The sequence below is a fragment of the Brassica oleracea genome, chromosome C5 (assembly GCF_000695525.1).
Source record: "Brassica oleracea var. oleracea cultivar TO1000 chromosome C5, BOL, whole genome shotgun sequence".
In the NCBI taxonomy this organism is placed as follows: domain Eukaryota; kingdom Viridiplantae; phylum Streptophyta; class Magnoliopsida; order Brassicales; family Brassicaceae; genus Brassica; species Brassica oleracea.
The window spans coordinates 45254610-45271794 of NC_027752.1; the positions used below are offsets into that span (position 1 = coordinate 45254610).

Sequence of the window (17185 nt, forward strand, 5' to 3'; positions counted from 1 at the left end):
TATATCCTTAATTAATATCAAGATATTTACAGACTTTTATCAAGTTATATATAATACGCGTTCCCTATATAAATGAGATATACATAGTTCGTACATTGGCAATAACAGTTTTATTGGAAAATGAATTCCATAATACTGAACAAAGTCGTCTCTCTAAGTCTAACCACACATAGTGAGATTAATGTGACTCCATAAACCCCCAAATTTTCTTTCAAAAGGTGTGACGGGAGGGACACAATCATTTTGTTTCTTTCCATATTTCCAAGCAAACTCCATTCTACTTCCATTAAACGATATACAATACATACGTACGTTTATCTTACATACATACAAATGCATGTGTGTATACTAGTATATACTATATAAGTATGATATGTATGAAGTAGAAAAACCAACAATACATTGAGCCATGGAAACCTTTTTACCCTATCTTCTCACGTTGTTATTAGTAGCCATCTTTCATACTCTGCCTCCTCTCACCAGCTCTTTCCCTATTTCTCCAGATTTTCCGGCGGTTTTCAACTTTGGAGACTCTAACTCCGATACCGGAGAACTCAGCTCCGGTCTTGGCTTCCATCTTCAACCTTCATATGGACAATCCTACTTCTTCAACCCTCCATCGTCCGGAAGATTCTGTAATGGACGTCTCATCGTGGATTTTCTTAGTAATTATTCTTTTCCAAATCATTTTTACTTCTACCTTTACATTATTTTTACTGCACATACCGTTTTTAATTATTAAACTATGATTATATGATTGTACGTATAACTTTATGTAGTGGAAGCAATTGATCGGCCTTATTTGAGGCCTTATTTGGATTCGGTGAGCACACAAAGTTACCGGAGAGGCTGCAATTTTGCTGCGGGTGGATCAACGGTTCAGAAGGCAAATGCTGCATCCATTAGCCCTTTTGGTTTTGGTGTTCAAGTCTCTCAGTTCATCACATTTAAGTCCAAAGTCCTTCAATTGTTACAACAAGGTAATTAAAAACACAATTGATAAAATATCAAATATTAATGGGCAATTCTACTAAATAGATCATTTTCAAGTTTTGGTCACAAAAATAGACCACATGGAAGAAAATGACCAAAATGTTTCATTTAATAAGTAAAATGACCTAATACCCTAGATATATAAAAAATAAAAAATAAAAAAATTTCAAATTCGAACTTTTTGTAAAAATAATTTTTTTTTGAAATTTTTTTTTGATTTTTTTTCTAATTTTTTTTTCAAATTTTCTTTTTGTAATTCGAAATACTTTTTGAAACTATTTTTAAAATTTTTATTTTCAAATTTTTAATATTTATTTTTTATTTTATAAAATTTTAAATCTCAATTCCAAATCACCAACTCTTGACTCTAAACTCGTCATTTTGATCCTTAGAATCTATATTTGTGACAGAAACTTTTTTAGTGATATCCTAGGGTATTTCCCAATATTAATCAACAACGTTTATATAGACATATTTGAATCATATAGTACATTCTTTTTTCAGATGAAGATCTCCAAAAATACTTACCGTCAGAATATTATTTCAAAAGTGGATTGTATATGTTTGATATCGGACAAAATGATCTAGCTGGAGCATTTTACAAAAAAACATTAGATCAAGTCGTTGGTCTCATTCCTACAATCATAGATATATTTCAAGATGGAATAAAGGTCAGTATTTACATAATAAGTCTTTAATATCATTCTTATTTTTTTTTTGTTTCATGTAAATTTTGGTTTGTTTTCTAGAGATTATACGCAGAAGGTGCAAGAAACTTTTGGATACACAACACAGGACCACTTGGGTGTATAGCTCAGGTTGTGTCATTATTTGGGAGAGACAAATCAAAATTTGATGAGTTTGGTTGTGTCAGTGACCATAACCAAGCTGCTAAGCTGTTCAATTCACAGCTTCATGGTCTTTTCATAAAACTCCCTCAACAATATCCTGATTCTCGTTTCACATATGTAGATATCTTCTCCATCAAATCCGACCTCATCCTGAATCACTCCAAATACGGTACATATTAATTATTTATACTTAGATGTATAGCTGCTAGCTAGCTAGTGGTGCCCACTTAATTTCAATTTTGGTATGATAACAGGTTTTAATCATTCGATAATGGTATGTTGTGGAACCGGAGGACCACCATTGAACTACAATGATCAGGTTAACTGCGGTTCGACAGGAAAATCATCAGATGGTACAATAATAACAGCCAGAGCTTGTAATGATAGCTCCAAATATGTTAACTGGGATGGGATTCATTACACTGAAGCTGCAAACCGGTTTGTTGCACTCCACATTCTCTCTGGTAGATATTCCGAGACGGCCTTGTCATGAATCTTTAGAAATACTCATATCTAATTATCTACACAGTTTTAAGCTAACTGAATATTTATCAATGCTTCTAGAGGCTTTTGGTGTAAAACAGAGCATTCCTTAAATAACTTTCCTTCACCAAAAACAAATGCTTTGACATAATAAAAGGATATTCTTCAAAGTTCATGTAATGTTTCTGTGTATCTATAGAGACCACACACAGGTTTTGTACAACACTTTCCCACAAACCAAAAGCTATAGAACTTCATCAGTAAGTGGTACAATTTTCAAAAAATCAAATCTGAATTCTTCTGTTCTGTAAACTTATCAGCTGCATTGTCCATTGCATAACTCATCCTCATTGTTATCTTCTGAGTTCGTTAACATATTGTTTTCCACCTCCTCATGTACTTCTCGTTCTTCAACGGCTGCCTCGGTCTCGCATTCTTTATCAGAATCAGCCAGATCATGAAAGAAATCACCAAAATACCACTTACAATCTTCTTTCCACTCGCCTTTATGCGCGTTAACACGCCACTTCTGATCAGCGATCATCTCTGGTGACAAGCCCCATTTCTCCAACTCTTCCTCAGTGTGATGAATCGCCAAGCTGTAGTCGCCGCCTTGTCCTAGCTCCATAACTCTGATCTCGCTGTTCCCGGGGTTGTTCAGCGCCTCGAACTGTTCCACGGTCCACTTGAACCATTTCATCAAAAAGACACGTGATGTTAAACCGTGCGAGACAATCACAAAGTTTAGCTCGTGTGACGGGTTGATGTGAAGTCTGTTCATGTCTATGTCTCTCCATAGAGACTCAAGAAAACCTATAATAAAAATAACACGCATAAGACAAATCATTACACTTAGATATGAAACTCAAACTGTGGTCGGAACCGTATAAGAAAAAAAAAACTGTAATAAAACAACACGCATAAGACAAATCATTACACTGAGATATGAAACTCAAACTGTGGTCGGAACCGTAAAAAAAAAAAAAAAAAAACCTCAAACTATGGTCGGAACCTAACATCAAACATGAACAGCAACACATCTAAAGACAATGAGAGATTAGATCAAACTTTCAATCAAGCAAGAGAAGGAAACTTACTGGAGACACGATCAAAGACATCGGCGGCGGATTCACCTTCCGGGAACCGGTAGAAGAACCGACCAAACCTCTCTCTGTCCACTTTGGTCTCTCTCATTCTCTCTTCGACCTGAAAATTCCCAAAGTCCTGTTCCCTGATCCGACATTCTTCGCGAACGCCGATCACGCGGCGACGCGAGAACGACCGTCCGATCTCCCGGAGCGTAGATCGTGTCCGATCGTACGGCGAAACGTAGAAGTACACGCGCCACTCCGGCGAAGAAGGGTTCGATGATGAGATCAGCGAGTGGAGACGAGCTCCGGCTTCTTGCGCCTGAAGCAAACCGGATTCGGTTAACTGGATCTTGGGATCCGGTGTCGTCGTGTACGCCGCCGTGTCGAGGTTGCCTTCGGATTCGCCGTGACGTACGAGGATGATCCGCTTCGGAAGGAGCTTGTTGTCTGGACTCATGGATGATGAGCCAATTTTTCTAGGGCTTTTTATTTAATCTCTAAGAAGACTTTCTCTTGCAATACCTTCTTGCTCAAGCTTCTTAGCACAAAACGGGTTTCAATGTTCCTGAAAGTGATTTTGCACGTTATATTAAGCCAATTAAGTCAAACAATTAATATTATAAATTATTAAATTATCTATTCGTTTTTGTTTTTATTCAGAGAAGTGCGTATGTATTGTTTTTGTCGTGTTATACAGAAAGACTAATAATCAAATTAGTATTATCCTTATCCACGCCTTCTCCATTACGATTAATCATACCACCATCTCTCTCTTTTTCTTTTATTTTATTATTTGCAGCATATAGTAAACATAGTATCTGTATAATGGATTTGTTAGCAAATAAATCATGATTATGTGATCACATATAGGACACATTATGACATTAGTGTGGATTTAAAATTATTAACCTATGGGCCATCTTTCAGGATAACACCAAGTGGTAGCCCAATAAAAAAAGCAGAACCGATCCGTTGAGTGAAATTGATTCGGTTACCCCAACTAATTAAAAGATATTTAGCCCAATAGAAGCTTGTTGGTACAATTAGTCCATATCTTGATGGGCTTTATCTTAATTTTGGGCCTGTATAAATGTAAACTCAGTTTATTTCACCATCGCCAGATATCCTTTATTTTCTGACTGAAACTTCAGATTGCATCGAATGATGGCAATGTTCCGAGCAGTGTGGATCTTACTCACGTTCAACACTAGGTCGCTACTCCAAACAATTACAATATATATTGACTAATTTTACAGACCACCACGACATATGATTCATGATTCTCGTGTTGCAAGATGACACCACAATTGAGTAATACATAAAGTAAATCAAAAGACAAAATACACAAGCAAACACTAATGTTAATGTTTTATTAGAATCTCTTTTAACAATTTATTACAAGATCTGTCTAATTCAGCTTTTACACGTCTAGTGTTATCACCCTAACACGTCTAGTGTTATCACCCTAACACACACTACTGAAAGATTCCTAAGCTACCTGCTTATGTCTCTCTACCGTCAAGTACTTCAGCCACTGCTTCAGCACGACCCATAGCACTTCCAAGAACTTCTCTCTTTCTCTATAAGATCAGCCTATTTGTCTCTGTCTCTATGCAGACGACCCAATAGTTATCTTATATTTATTTTCTATGTTCCCGAAACCCTAGTCTTCAAAGCAATATGTATGGACATCTTTCATAACAATAAGTGCAACTTTCCTTTTCTTGGAATGCACTTATTCCCCTTTTTTTAAATCATAAACTTGCTCCTCAAATTTATTCGTTTCCATATCTCCAAGATATTCTCTTACTCTCCAAGTCTACCCGATTTCAACTCAGCACCTTGATTCCACATGGTCTTCACCACTCACCGCGACGTCTGTTTCAGCAACTACGTCAGCGACTACTTCAGGGCAGACATCTTATCTTCTTCGGTGTTCTGTCATTATTGGTATGATGATTGTTGACGATCATTTATAATCAACAAGTAATAATATCAGTCAGTTATATTTTATTTTTAGCAAAAAAAAACGTAACGTGGGTCTCACATATGTCTCTCACTCATGCACCATGCTTTAATGTTTATCTCTTCAACAATCATTCGTGTCCACGAATTCTTTTGGACCGCTACTACCATATGATCTGACGCAAAATTATTGATATATAAATACAACCAACATCATAAAAAGATTGGTTTCAAAAACACTTTGAAGTTATATTGTAGTCTTTTTCCTTCCTGCTACCTCTGTTAAAATAAATAAACTTCTGATTTGTTTCTTAGTCGGCCTTCAGATTTGTTTCATAATGTGTGTTCTAGAAAAAAAGAAAAAAATGAGAATAGTTTTAGGGGTTTTTTAGAGGAATTTAACAATATTTTTTGCTTGCTTTTAAAATATCAAACGAGCAATGAATATTTCAACTGTATTTTTTATCCTGAAAATATGTGACGTGTCGCACATGGCTAATTTGGATAAGCACATAACATAACTATTTAGAACTGTTAATTGATAAAGGAAAAAAAAAGAAATAATTTCCTTATTTTTCAAATTATTTCTTAGTTTTGGTACAAACAAAATATCCATAAAGTTTTATTATAGATTTGTTTCAAGTACTTGTTCTAATATGTTTGAATCTTTCTAATCTTTTTTTTTTAATATTATACTTTATCTACTCTCTTGTGGTCACTTTATCTACCTAATATTATTAGTAATAGTAAAAATCATAAAGGAAAAAAACAAAAGAAAGCTTGTATTTAGCACATATAATGAGCTAAATTCACTTTTACACACCCAAATTTGTCCTTATCTTCACAACTAAAAGTTAGGGGTGTCAAAATGAGCTAACTCGCTCAACTCAGCTCAATTCATAGTGAGTTCGGATTTTTTATGAGTTAGTTCGGCTCAGCTCATTTATTATATGAGTTTTAATATGTAAATTCGAACTGAGATCATCTAGATCATGAGTTAAATGAACTACCTCGCGATTTAATATAAAAATTAATTATCATAAAATAAAATATTAACATAAGTATTATAATATTAAAAGTAAGATTTATAAAATTTAAATGTAAAATGAAATATTAAGTAAGATAATTACGAGTAATTTCTAAATTATCTCTTAGGAATATTTTGTTTTACATCTAAATTTAAAGATATATATGAGATGATGAGTATATAAAATTTTCTCTTACATTTTCTATATATATCTAAAAAATTGTTTTATATAAAAATGACTAAGCTCATGAGTTATGACTCATTTTCATCAAATATCGCTCATATAACTCGTGATTTAATTTAAGCTCGCTCATTAAACTTATTTATTAAATGAGCCTAAAAACAGAATTCGTGCTTATGAAAAATCGAGCTGAGTTGAATTAGTTCATGGGTTATAGCTCATTTTGACAAGTACAAACAAACCAAAATTTATATTAAAAAGTAATATTTCGGTTTGGTTTAAAAAAAACAGATGTGTTCGATAACCAGCACAGTTGTGCTAATCAAGGACTTGAAACCCGCAAGTGACCACACACACACATCTCTCTTTATCTTTCTCTCTATGTCCCTAACTCTTTTCTGTTTATATCAACAAACAAGAAAATTTCTTGGGGATGTTTTTTTTTTAAAAGCTGGTTTTCAAATTCTTGGGGATGTTGTGAAAAGAAACTAAAATAGACAAGAAAATTTCTGGAAAGAAGGAAAGAGAGAGGACAGACTAATCTTTAAGAATGGTGGTGGAAGAAGATAGAAGAAGCATGGAGGAAGGACTTATTCAGCAAAGGCATCAAAACGACATAGATGATCCTCGTGTTACCACTTGTGTTATACTCAGCACTTTTGTCGCTGTTTGTAGCTCCTTCAGCTTTGGCTGTGCTGTAAGATTCTCAATTTCTCTTTTTAACCTCAGTTATTATTTTCGCCTCCAATTTTTTGTCGGTTAATCAACAATTCTTATCAGTTAATCAAATTTAAATAATTCTGTTTGCTCTTAATTTATTGGATCTTAAAGGGTGGTTATACTTCAGGCGCTGAGTCTCAGATCATGAAGGAGTTAGACCTTTCTATTGCAGAAGTATGTATCTTCTCTCACTCTTTTGAAAATATAGTAGGCATTTATTAGAGCAATCTTAATCGTTGAAACTGTATTTGGGTATCTAAACAAAGCAAAAGAACAGTATTTTAAATATTTTTGTCTAAATAATTAAATTGCTATTTTTTTTTTAAACATGAGCAGAAAAAAGCCACTTGGACAGTCAGAGATGTAGTTATGAAAGTTCTCTGCAAAAAATCGATTCTTGCTTTCTCTTTCTTCTTTTATTTTTTTTAAACAATTATAATGTTTAGATACCATGTGAGAGCTATTCATGGAGCTCTCTTACAATATATACCCCGATTGATTAATCGGACAAAAAAGTAAACTGAATTCATAATTACTTCTAAGTTTTTCTGCATGTTTAATCAACTATCAGACCTGAGCCACAAACCTGATAAGTAATTAAGATTATCAAATTGATATTTAAGTGCAATGTGTCATCAAGAACCTTATATAGCAATCAAAATAATTATATCTTCCAAAGTCTCCAAAAATCTTGAGGGTAGCTCAGTATTTTTACTCATTATATTCCAGTTTTCAGCTTTTGGGTCCTTCCTGAATTTAGGAGCTGCATTGGGAGCCTTTTGCAGTGGTCAATTGGCAATCACCCTCGGCAGAAGACGCGTAATTACTTGCAATTTTGAACTTTTTCTTAAATCATATATTATGCACTTGTTAATTTTTGTCATACTAGTTTTTTAAAAATGTTTTTGTTCGTATTACTTAGATTCTAATTTTTCTTTATAATACTTTTTATCTTGGTGATGAACTGTTATAGACGTTGTGGGCCTGCGATTTGCTTTGCATTTTTGGTTGGCTCTCCATTGCTTTCGCAAAGGTGTATATCCGCAACAAAAAAACTTTAGTTTCATGGTTTGTAAGTATAAAGTTGGTCGTCAAAATATCTAACTAAATATTGTAATTATGCGGAAACGAAAAGGATGTCTTGTGGCTGGACGCAGGAAGGATTTCACTAGGCATAGGAGTCGGCTTGATTAGCTACGTGGTAACTGAGAAGTTGTTAATATTAATTTCATCTCTTATTTGATTTATTCTAGTTCACATTTTCATAAACACCACTGTTAATATCCAAACAAGGTACCTGTCTATATTGCGGAAATCACTCCAAAACATGTTCGTGGTGCATTTACTTCTTCGAACCAGGTGAAACACGAGCTATATATTTTAATGTTAAGAATAAAAGTATACTATATAAGTTAAATATAGTTAAGTTTCACCTTTGTATTGTAACTAACCGATATTTGTTTTTGGTTTTATAGCTTTTTCAAAACTGTGGACTGTCCCTTATTTATTTCTTTGGGACTGTGATTAATTGGCGGTTCCTGGCTATTATAGGTAATGAAAAATATTGTTGCAAGATATTTACAACTTTTTAGCAATAATACTTTATTATTGATCTTAGCATGTTGATTTTTGTTATTTAAAATTTTCAGTATTACATCAACACCATACCGATCTAGTTTAATTCTACTTTTCCTGTTCAGGTGCTCTTCCATGCGTCATTCAAGCGATCGGTATATACTTTATACCGGAATCGCCAAGATGGCTGGTTGGTATTTTTAAATATGTTTATATGGACCATAAGCATTCAAAGCTTTTTATTAAATTATCTAAATTTACTTTATTTATCGTTGGCATTTCCAGGCTAAAATCGGCTCAGGTAAAGATGTAGAACACTCTTTGCATCAACTCAGAGGGAGGAGCGCTGATGTTTCGGGTGAATCAGCTGAAATTCAGGTATGCTATATAAATATTAAATATTAGCTACTGAATATTCTTAGTATACTTTTTCTTATAAAGCAACCATTATTATATGCTTTTCATATTTATGTTCAGGTTATGACAAAAAGGCTTGAAGAAGATTCAAAGTCGAGTTTCTATGACATGTTTCAGAAGAAGTATAGACGAACTCTTGTGGTACGGTAACATATGTGGAAATACAGTGGATAAATCTATGTGTTTATTTTACAGTTGATGAAAATAATAAATTACTTTTCAAAAATTATTGTTTTATTTTATTTGTTTTCAGATTGGAATTGGTTTAATGTTGATACAACAATTATCTGGAGCTGCTGGAGTCACGTATTATTCAAATACTATATTTAGAAAAGCTGGTTTGAATATCAAAACTTAGACTTGTGTTAATTTATTAATATTTAAGCCAGAGTCCTAGTTATATTTAACAAATATTGGTACATCTAAAAAGTTATTCTCCACAGGCTTTTCAGAGACACTTGGGTCAATGATATTTGGTGTGTTCGTGGTGCGTGCCATATTATTAATAATATTAGAGATTGTATACTTTCCTTAAATCTACTTCGATTCTACTTTTTATGTTGTCTTCTTCTCTACTCTTTGTAGATCCCAAAAGCCTTGCTGGCTGTAATTTTTGTGGATAAATGGGGAAGACGACCACTCCTATTGGTTAGCACAAATATCCGGTTAATATTATACAGTACATAAATAGTTTTTTTTTTACTAAATATTATACATAAATAGTTAAGTACTAAACCATTTTCTTTCTACCATATTCATATACAATTTTTACAAAAACATTTGTAGGTTTCTGCTGCTGGAATGTCCATTGGATCCTTGCTTATTGGGGTTTGCTTCACGTTACAGGTTACTCTTGTTTTATTTTAATTTATACTGAATTAAAGAGGGAAAACTAGCATTATTACCTTCCTGTGCTTATATTATATTTTAAAACATTTTTTAAAAGATTTTGGTGTTTGTTCTGGCGATGGACAGGGAATGGATATTCTTCCTGAATTGACTGCAGTGGTCATCTTCATATGCATTCTGGTATAATCTTTCATTTATATACGGTTTTTGTATATCTGCGGTATGAATTTGTGGTAACAAAATTTTTAACCTTTGTCTAGGTCTACTTTGGATGTTTTGCCATCGGTGTAGGAGGGCTGCCCTGGGTCATTATGTCCGAGGTATATAAGTAAAAGGTTTTTATAGAATCAAGGGTGGAATAATAGTCATTTATCAAGAAAAAACGTTTATCATGTTCCTGCAGATTTTTCCGATCAATATTAAAGTTTCAGCTGGGACAATAGTGGCATTAACCTCATGGACCACTGGGTGGTTCGTGAGTTACGCTTTCAACTTTATGTTTGAATGGAGCGCACAAGGTCCTAATCTTCCCAACTATTTTTCAATTGATTTTAATAAGACTTTACTAATAAAAACAGTATATTGAGTCACCTAACCTTTTGAAAACAAATCCAAACCAAACATAAAATTAAGAGCAAATAGGTAGGCTGGATTTTTTTTGGTTTCTTCTGTTCATATCAGCTTATATATTTTATTTAAAATTTTGACTTCTTTTGTCTTCTAAGTTAATTTTAATTTCGATGATGTCAGTTACTTATTTTTGTAGTTTATGATAATTAAATAGGAACATTTTACATATTTGGGGTTGTCGGAGGAGCATCATTGGTTTTTATTTGGTTTCTCGTCCCGGAAACCAAAGGACAGTCACTGGAAGAATTACAAGCTTCGCTCACGGGGACAACTTGAAGACATATTTATGTTGTAATATGCTATTAAAATTATTTTTAGCAACCTAGTGGCTAGTGACATGCTTGATCAATGGAACATAATTTTTAGACTTTTCAGGGTAACGAGTAATCTACTATCTTTAGAAAAATAAAAATTGTGGAGTTCACTAACAAAGACGGTGGAAGCTGTAAACGTTAGTATTATAAAATTTGAACTGCATTAATTGAAACAACTAGTAGTTGGATTTAGCCCTTCTCGAAATGTGCAAAGGCTAGCTCTCTCATTCACTGAACCAGGACACAAAAAGAAAGGTACATCGTGATTAGCATTGGTAGTTGTTCACATGAAACGTGTATATGTCTGAGTATGACTAATACAGTATTATCATTCATCAATCATTGTATCATCTTCCCGCTTTTAGGTTAGACGGTTTAGTTGGTTTGGTTCGAATTTTCACGACGATGCAATGAACCTGAAACATGGGGCTTCCTAGCAATCATGTTTGTTTTGACCAGAAAAACTGGCATGATTGATGTCAAACATTAAAAAAAAAAAATGCAAAATCCAATCTGATTCGATCTCACGCGCACACATACACACACAAAGCTGAGTTCAATTCATAAATATAAAGCCCAAACTATTATTGCCACACCCCAAGTCTGAAATGAGCCCAATTAAGTTGGTTCTTATTCTTATCCGTTAATCATGGTATGATTTAGTTGCATAATTTATTACCTGACTAATATGAACGACTCACCAAATCTATTTTATAGCTAGAAGGTTGCAATATCTGAAGCATTACCAGGAGAAGTATTATATGTTTCAGTATATGGAGGTGTCTTTAAAAAAAATGTGTATGCTAAAATTACCGGGATCATATAAAATTGAAAACTGGCAGAAACGAAAGACACTACAAGACAAGTAAAAAATGAAATTTAGAACGAAACAGACATTTAGAAGGATAAAAGTCGACCACTCGAAATCCATCATATAATTCTACAGTATTTATAAAAATCGTTTAATATCAGTTTTACCGCCACATTTAGGATCAACTCAGAATATTAGCATGAGGAAGTTGAATTTCTTCTAAGGATAGTCCACGAGTTTCAGGCACCAAACACCATGCGAATAAAATTGTTAATCCACTTATCATGGCGAATATACTAAAAGTACCTGTCATTAAAATTTACAAAAGCAATTTAAAAACCATAAGTGGTCATTTCAATCGTGAATTTCATAACTACTAGTACAATATAAGAAGAATAATTATATCTAAAATATTTAAAGATAGTTCCATAATAAGCACCTGGTTGACTCCAAATAAGCATAAAATTGAAGCAGTAGCTGACGATCCAACCGGTAAACCAATTCGTGATGGCTACTAAACTCCCAGCTACTGCTTTCATGTCCATCGGAAATATCTGTATAAAAATAGCTAACATCATTTATATTTAATATGATAACGAACAATTTAAAAACAAAACGTTTGCTTAAACATGTAAAAAATATTTTATATATATGTGGATATACCTCAGACATTATAATCCATGGTAGTGCTCCTAGTCCAGCTGCGAACATCATATTGAATGTCTGTTTGGATATGTGGATAATACCAAAAACTAAAAAGTTTTTAACTGTTCTAACTAAACAAAAAGAATAACAATATATTTTTTTAAAAAAATTATTTGAATTTACCAATACTCCTATGAATGCCATGGTGGGTGTAAAATTTACAAACCCAGGGACACCTTTCAATCCAAACGATAATGCAAGAAAGATACAACTTAAACATAGCCCTAGTGCTGATACCTGCAATTTGTGCATTAAATTATATTTATATACTTGTTTTAGAAAACTAATTAATCTATTAACAAACTTAAGTAAATTCTATAAAAACATTCTAACCATCAGAAGTGGTCGTCTTCCCCATCGCTCCACAAGTATCAGACCCAATATAGCTTTTGGTACCTATCATGGTATATCATTGATACGTCATTGAAATGCGCTACAATTTCATAACCAACTCAATGTATCCAGGGGTGAAGTGTAAATAACAACAAATAAAATAGACAGATTTTATGAAAACTTTACAACTACGTACCACAACCATTGACAACACTGTCATTCCAATCCGCGAAGGAAACCCTTAAGAGTTCAAAGTATTAATTTCATCATTTATAACAACAAAGGATTGAAAGACATAATAATCATTGAATAACTAATGATATATATCTAAATAAAAAATTACCGGCAAGCTCAAATATGCTGCCTGCGTAATAAGATATTCCTGCACTTCCAGATAATTGCTGCAGAAGCATTAAACCCACACCGATCTAAACATAATTAACCATATACAAAGATCAAGTTAGTTAATTATATTTTATTCAAATTGCTTTAGTAATAAAATAACTTTTTTTTTTGCTGCTAATGAATGAGACTCCTTTTCTTACCGTAAGTTGACGAGTATATTTCTTTTTGAAAAGACTTCCCATGCTGACATTTGCGGTAGCATCAACACAAATCTACAAATTTGCATATATATATAAATAAGATTTTTTTCATGAAGACAAGTATTAAAAGTGATCGTTATCTTTCCAAAATGAAACCTAGTTTTCTTATATAGAATTGCTTACAAAATAATATAATAATAATAAATGTTAGATAGTTAAACCTAGTTTTGGTAAGTATACGCATGTGTACCATGATTTCACGAGTTTCCTTCATAACATTAGCTTCTTTTCCTCTTAACTTCTGAAGAACAACTTTACATTCTTCATCACCACCTTCTCTTGCCTAGCAAAATCCCATTAATATTTTTTGCTTGGCAAATTGTTAATAAAACGAACTTAGAGAAGTATATGATACGGTTCATATGACTAACCAGCCATCTTGGAGACTCGGGGATGAAAAACAATCCAAAGAACTGTATCAAGCATGGGATAATTCCTGAAGATGTTAAAGTCTAATTAGTTAAATATTTTAATATAATAAATTAAAATTTTGATCAGTGAGTCATATGGAAGGATTGAGACAAATAAATAATATCAGTGTGAAAAAATCACCGATAAGGGCTATCGTTCTCCATGCCATGAAATTTCCAAGATAATATACGGTTGCCAGCCCACAATTTTGCAACAACTGTAAAATAAAAATTATAACATTATTAGCTAAACGTAGATCAATATATATTTAAAGAATTATATATATTACCTGATTGCTAAATGTAAAAGTGCCTCGCACATTTTTGGGAGTTATTTCTGCGATATATACAGGAATCTAAAAAACAAGGATTGTTACAAGTTTAGAGATGGTAATTTATTCTTTTCAAATTATTAAAAAAAAATCTAAAACTTTCTTACCACATAGCTAATGAGACCAACTCCAATTCCCACAAAGAATCGTCCCAGATCTAGCCAAATAACATTCTATTGGAAAATAAGTTATAATCACAAGATTAGAGATTTAGTTTATGAAGCAATAATATAATAATTATATAATTAGATGAAACGTGACTTGTGAAGAAACCTTGGCTAGTGCAATTGCAAGCCATCCACTTATGCAGAATCCCTCGGCGAGCCACAAAGTCTGGAAATAATAAAATAAAAGGTTTGAGAGGTTTACGATTACATTAATATATATGGACAAATATAAAGGATGGGGTTAAGATAATGCTTCTCTAACCATCTTACGGCCAAATGCATCTGCACTTTTGGCGCTAAATATTGCACCGATCATTCCTCCAAAAGTCAATAGCGAACCAAATACTGAAAACTGTGAAATATATTTGAATTATAACTTCAGTTAGATAATTTTCTGAGATGATTTTTTTTTTTTATGATATGTTTTTCTTGTTAAAGCTTACGTGAATTAGCTATGAGCATATAAATAAATAAAAGTTTAATGAAACTGATAGAGACTTACTTGTGCTATTGAAAGATCAAGATCTTCCATTATGGAAGACATTGTACCGGCAGTATAACCTAACTGGTTCCCATAAAAATAACTGAAATTCATGAATATCGATCTAAATAAACTAAAGACAGTTGGGATATTTTATTTGCAAACTCCATACTGTAATTTGAAAAGATGATTTAGAATACTTCAAAGCAAATAAACAAAATATCTTACAGAATAACGTAGTTATGTGCTCAAAAAAAAAAAAAAAACGTAGTTAGCGGTATATGACCATGCAATTTTGTTCCTCTCCGATTCCTAGAAATTAGGTTTGGTCGTCTAAAGTCGCTATAAACCGACACAGTTGAAATTTCGATATCAAACGTATATTGCTTCGAAATTTACGATGACTAGCTAGAAGGCTTTTAACAAAAAGAAGTCAGGCTAGAAATTAGGTTTGGTTGTCCCACGTTGTTAAACCTCCTTTAATTTTGTAATTTTAAAAAATCAATTCATTTTCTGAAATTTTCAAAACTTTTTCAGTTGACATGCAAATGGCCACTATTTACTCCATTAACCTACATATATATAAGATTTCTAGAAAAAAGGTGTATTAGTAATCAAAACAAAACTTTAGAATTCTTCAAATATGCCCCATCATATATTTATGTTTCGAGAAAGAGATAGAGTTGAAAACATACTGCAACGCCAAAGGTGAAGGAAGCAGAGACAATAATGAAAGTGGTAAAAACAAGAAGTGGAGTTGTATTTGCAGATGTTTCTTCCTTATTTACGAGTAATAATCCTTTCTCAATACTATTCTCTCCCTCCATTTTCTTAGCTCAAAGTCTAAAGAATTGAAAAGATCTCAAAAATCAAGAACAATAGGAAGAAAGAAAGAGCAAGAGAGATATATAGATCAAATGAGAACTATGCTTTTCTTTTTATGGATTTCTTAGATGCTTTGACCTCTTTCTTTACTGTATACACATTAAATATTATAATTAAAACACGAGGATTACTTGACTTACAGTTCCATAAACTTTTTGAGCCATCTATTTATCTACCTAACGAAGTACTGGTTGTTTATATTAGTGCTCATACGTAACATCATGTCTAAAATAATCAATTTGGTTATAACAGAAATAAGAAAGAAGAAATAAGGATAACACTAGAAATATTCAATTGGGAAGCTTTTCCAAAATTGTAGGATTTGTTCCTGAAAGCATTTACCGTATTAAAAACAGAATTCTGTGGAATAATAATAATAATAATGGTTAAAAGATCATTAATTATAAATATTACTTTCATATACATTGGCGAGATTATATACACATACATATATATTATATTGCTGGTAAAAGAATTACAATTTAAAAACTAATTAACCAAAATGCGCGTAAGAAATGAACAGGAACTGAGGAATAAAACACTATAAAATTTTGTTTAATTATGTTATTTCAACTTTATTAACACCTTTGGATACTATTGGCATTGGAAGTACCGTTGGAAAAAACAAAATTTTGTTCTTCTTTTTCCCTCAACAACTGTTGTCTTCTTTTATTGAATGAGTTATAAGATGTGCGTGTGTCATGTTGCCAAGTGCTGATGCTAGCCTTTCTATAATATCCATCTCATTGGCATGCCTACGTACAGTTTGCTTGTTTGCTAGACTTAGATATAGACAAGGGAGATTATTCGAAAATAATGTCACGTCCCGAAATAATTATTTAAACTTTAACTAGTTTTAATACTTCGTCTATTATGAACAAGATACGCGAATGTTGCTTGATCTTTTTTTGCCTAAAAATGTTGCTTGCTCTTACAACTCAAGATGCGCCAGCTCCACCAAATAGCCATCTTGAGGTAAGTAAGGAATCAAATGTGGTTGAACCAATTACTACTGTGGACGACCTAATTGCCTTGGCTACTATTACGAAACTTGAGAACATGTATGTACCTCCTACACTTGTTTGTATTAATGAAGCTATTGAGTCTCCGACTATGGATTCTGCTCGAGCATTGTCATTCTCTCATACTTTGATCGCTCCAGCACCACTTGCGGTCGAAAGAGAAGTTAGTGAAATAGCTGAGGCGGTTTTAGGTTCAAACAAGTTTGCTTCCCTGATTTCTTTGGAAGGAGAAGAAAAAGAAGAAGGAAAAGAAGAAGAAGATCCAACAAGCTCTTTGGAGTTGAGTTCGATGGATCTTATGTGGCCTTTTGGAAGAAGATTTCTTCGAGAAAGACCGG

General features: G+C 32.9%; 4 protein-coding genes across 5 annotated transcripts; 2 read left to right on the plus strand and 2 right to left on the minus strand.

Annotated features, from left to right (window-relative positions):
* Positions 1 to 371: 371 nt before the first annotated feature.
* LOC106343558 (GDSL esterase/lipase At3g05180-like) lies at positions 372 to 2591 on the plus strand. The gene is made up of 5 exons (XM_013782807.1): positions 372 to 665; positions 780 to 980; positions 1498 to 1664; positions 1743 to 2013; positions 2099 to 2591. Exons 1-5 carry the CDS (start codon positions 410 to 412, stop codon positions 2335 to 2337), a joined length of 1134 nt encoding a protein of 377 aa, XP_013638261.1. The 5' UTR covers positions 372 to 409; the 3' UTR covers positions 2338 to 2591.
* On the minus strand, positions 2476 to 3986 carry LOC106343559 (phosphoglycerate mutase-like protein AT74). Its single transcript, XM_013782808.1, has 2 exons — positions 3425 to 3986; positions 2476 to 3140 (listed from the first exon to the last, which is right to left on the minus strand). The coding sequence occupies exons 1-2, from the start codon at positions 3873 to 3875 to the stop codon at positions 2644 to 2646; spliced, it is 948 nt and encodes a 315-aa protein (XP_013638262.1). The 5' UTR covers positions 3876 to 3986; the 3' UTR covers positions 2476 to 2643.
* A 2898-nt stretch (positions 3987 to 6884) lies between these two features.
* On the plus strand, positions 6885 to 11162 carry LOC106295657 (sugar transporter ERD6-like 11). Of its 2 annotated transcripts, XM_013731623.1 has the most exons (18): positions 6885 to 7288; positions 7423 to 7485; positions 8041 to 8130; positions 8285 to 8344; positions 8447 to 8512; positions 8605 to 8670; positions 8787 to 8862; positions 9012 to 9076; positions 9172 to 9264; positions 9364 to 9444; positions 9557 to 9641; positions 9747 to 9790; positions 9889 to 9951; positions 10090 to 10149; positions 10279 to 10332; positions 10413 to 10472; positions 10556 to 10670; positions 10937 to 11162. In XM_013731623.1, the coding sequence occupies exons 1-18, from the start codon at positions 7142 to 7144 to the stop codon at positions 11056 to 11058; spliced, it is 1410 nt and encodes a 469-aa protein (XP_013587077.1). In that variant the 5' UTR covers positions 6885 to 7141; the 3' UTR covers positions 11059 to 11162. The 2 variants fall into 2 exon arrangements, with proteins under 2 accessions (XP_013587077.1, XP_013587078.1); XM_013731624.1 differs by lacking the exon at positions 8041 to 8130.
* A 742-nt stretch (positions 11163 to 11904) lies between these two features.
* Positions 11905 to 15824, minus strand: LOC106293115 (sugar transporter ERD6-like 9). The gene is made up of 17 exons (XM_013728790.1): positions 15636 to 15824; positions 14962 to 15024; positions 14722 to 14811; positions 14566 to 14625; positions 14400 to 14465; positions 14251 to 14316; positions 14103 to 14178; positions 13922 to 13986; positions 13741 to 13833; positions 13491 to 13562; positions 13289 to 13373; positions 13142 to 13185; positions 12946 to 13008; positions 12736 to 12849; positions 12571 to 12630; positions 12347 to 12461; positions 11905 to 12213 (listed from the first exon to the last, which is right to left on the minus strand). Exons 1-17 carry the CDS (start codon positions 15765 to 15767, stop codon positions 12089 to 12091), a joined length of 1389 nt encoding a protein of 462 aa, XP_013584244.1. The 5' UTR covers positions 15768 to 15824; the 3' UTR covers positions 11905 to 12088.
* Positions 15825 to 17185: the final 1361 nt, after the last annotated feature.

Coding starts and splice junctions, on each gene's coding strand:
- LOC106343558 (XM_013782807.1), top strand. CDS start 410: ATGGAAACCTTTTTACCCTATCTTCTCACGTTGTTATTAGTAGCCATC. Junction 666..779: donor TCTCATCGTGGATTTTCTTA/GTAATTATTCTT, acceptor AACTTTATGTAG/TGGAAGCAATTGATCGGCCT. Junction 1,665..1,742: donor TATTTCAAGATGGAATAAAG/GTCAGTATTTAC, acceptor TTTGTTTTCTAG/AGATTATACGCAGAAGGTGC.
- LOC106343559 (XM_013782808.1), bottom strand. CDS start 3,875: ATGAGTCCAGACAACAAGCTCCTTCCGAAGCGGATCATCCTCGTACGT. Junction 3,141..3,424: donor TGTCTTTGATCGTGTCTCCA/GTAAGTTTCCTT, acceptor TTTTTATTATAG/GTTTTCTTGAGTCTCTATGG.
- LOC106295657 (XM_013731623.1), top strand. CDS start 7,142: ATGGTGGTGGAAGAAGATAGAAGAAGCATGGAGGAAGGACTTATTCAG. Junction 8,513..8,604: donor TCGGCTTGATTAGCTACGTG/GTAACTGAGAAG, acceptor TATCCAAACAAG/GTACCTGTCTATATTGCGGA. Junction 9,445..9,556: donor AGTATAGACGAACTCTTGTG/GTACGGTAACAT, acceptor ATTTGTTTTCAG/ATTGGAATTGGTTTAATGTT.
- LOC106293115 (XM_013728790.1), bottom strand. CDS start 15,767: ATGGAGGGAGAGAATAGTATTGAGAAAGGATTATTACTCGTAAATAAG. Junction 15,025..15,635: donor CCTTCACCTTTGGCGTTGCA/GTATGTTTTCAA, acceptor TATGGGAACCAG/TTAGGTTATACTGCCGGTAC. Junction 14,466..14,565: donor TTGCAATTGCACTAGCCAAG/GTTTCTTCACAA, acceptor ATTTTCCAATAG/AATGTTATTTGGCTAGATCT.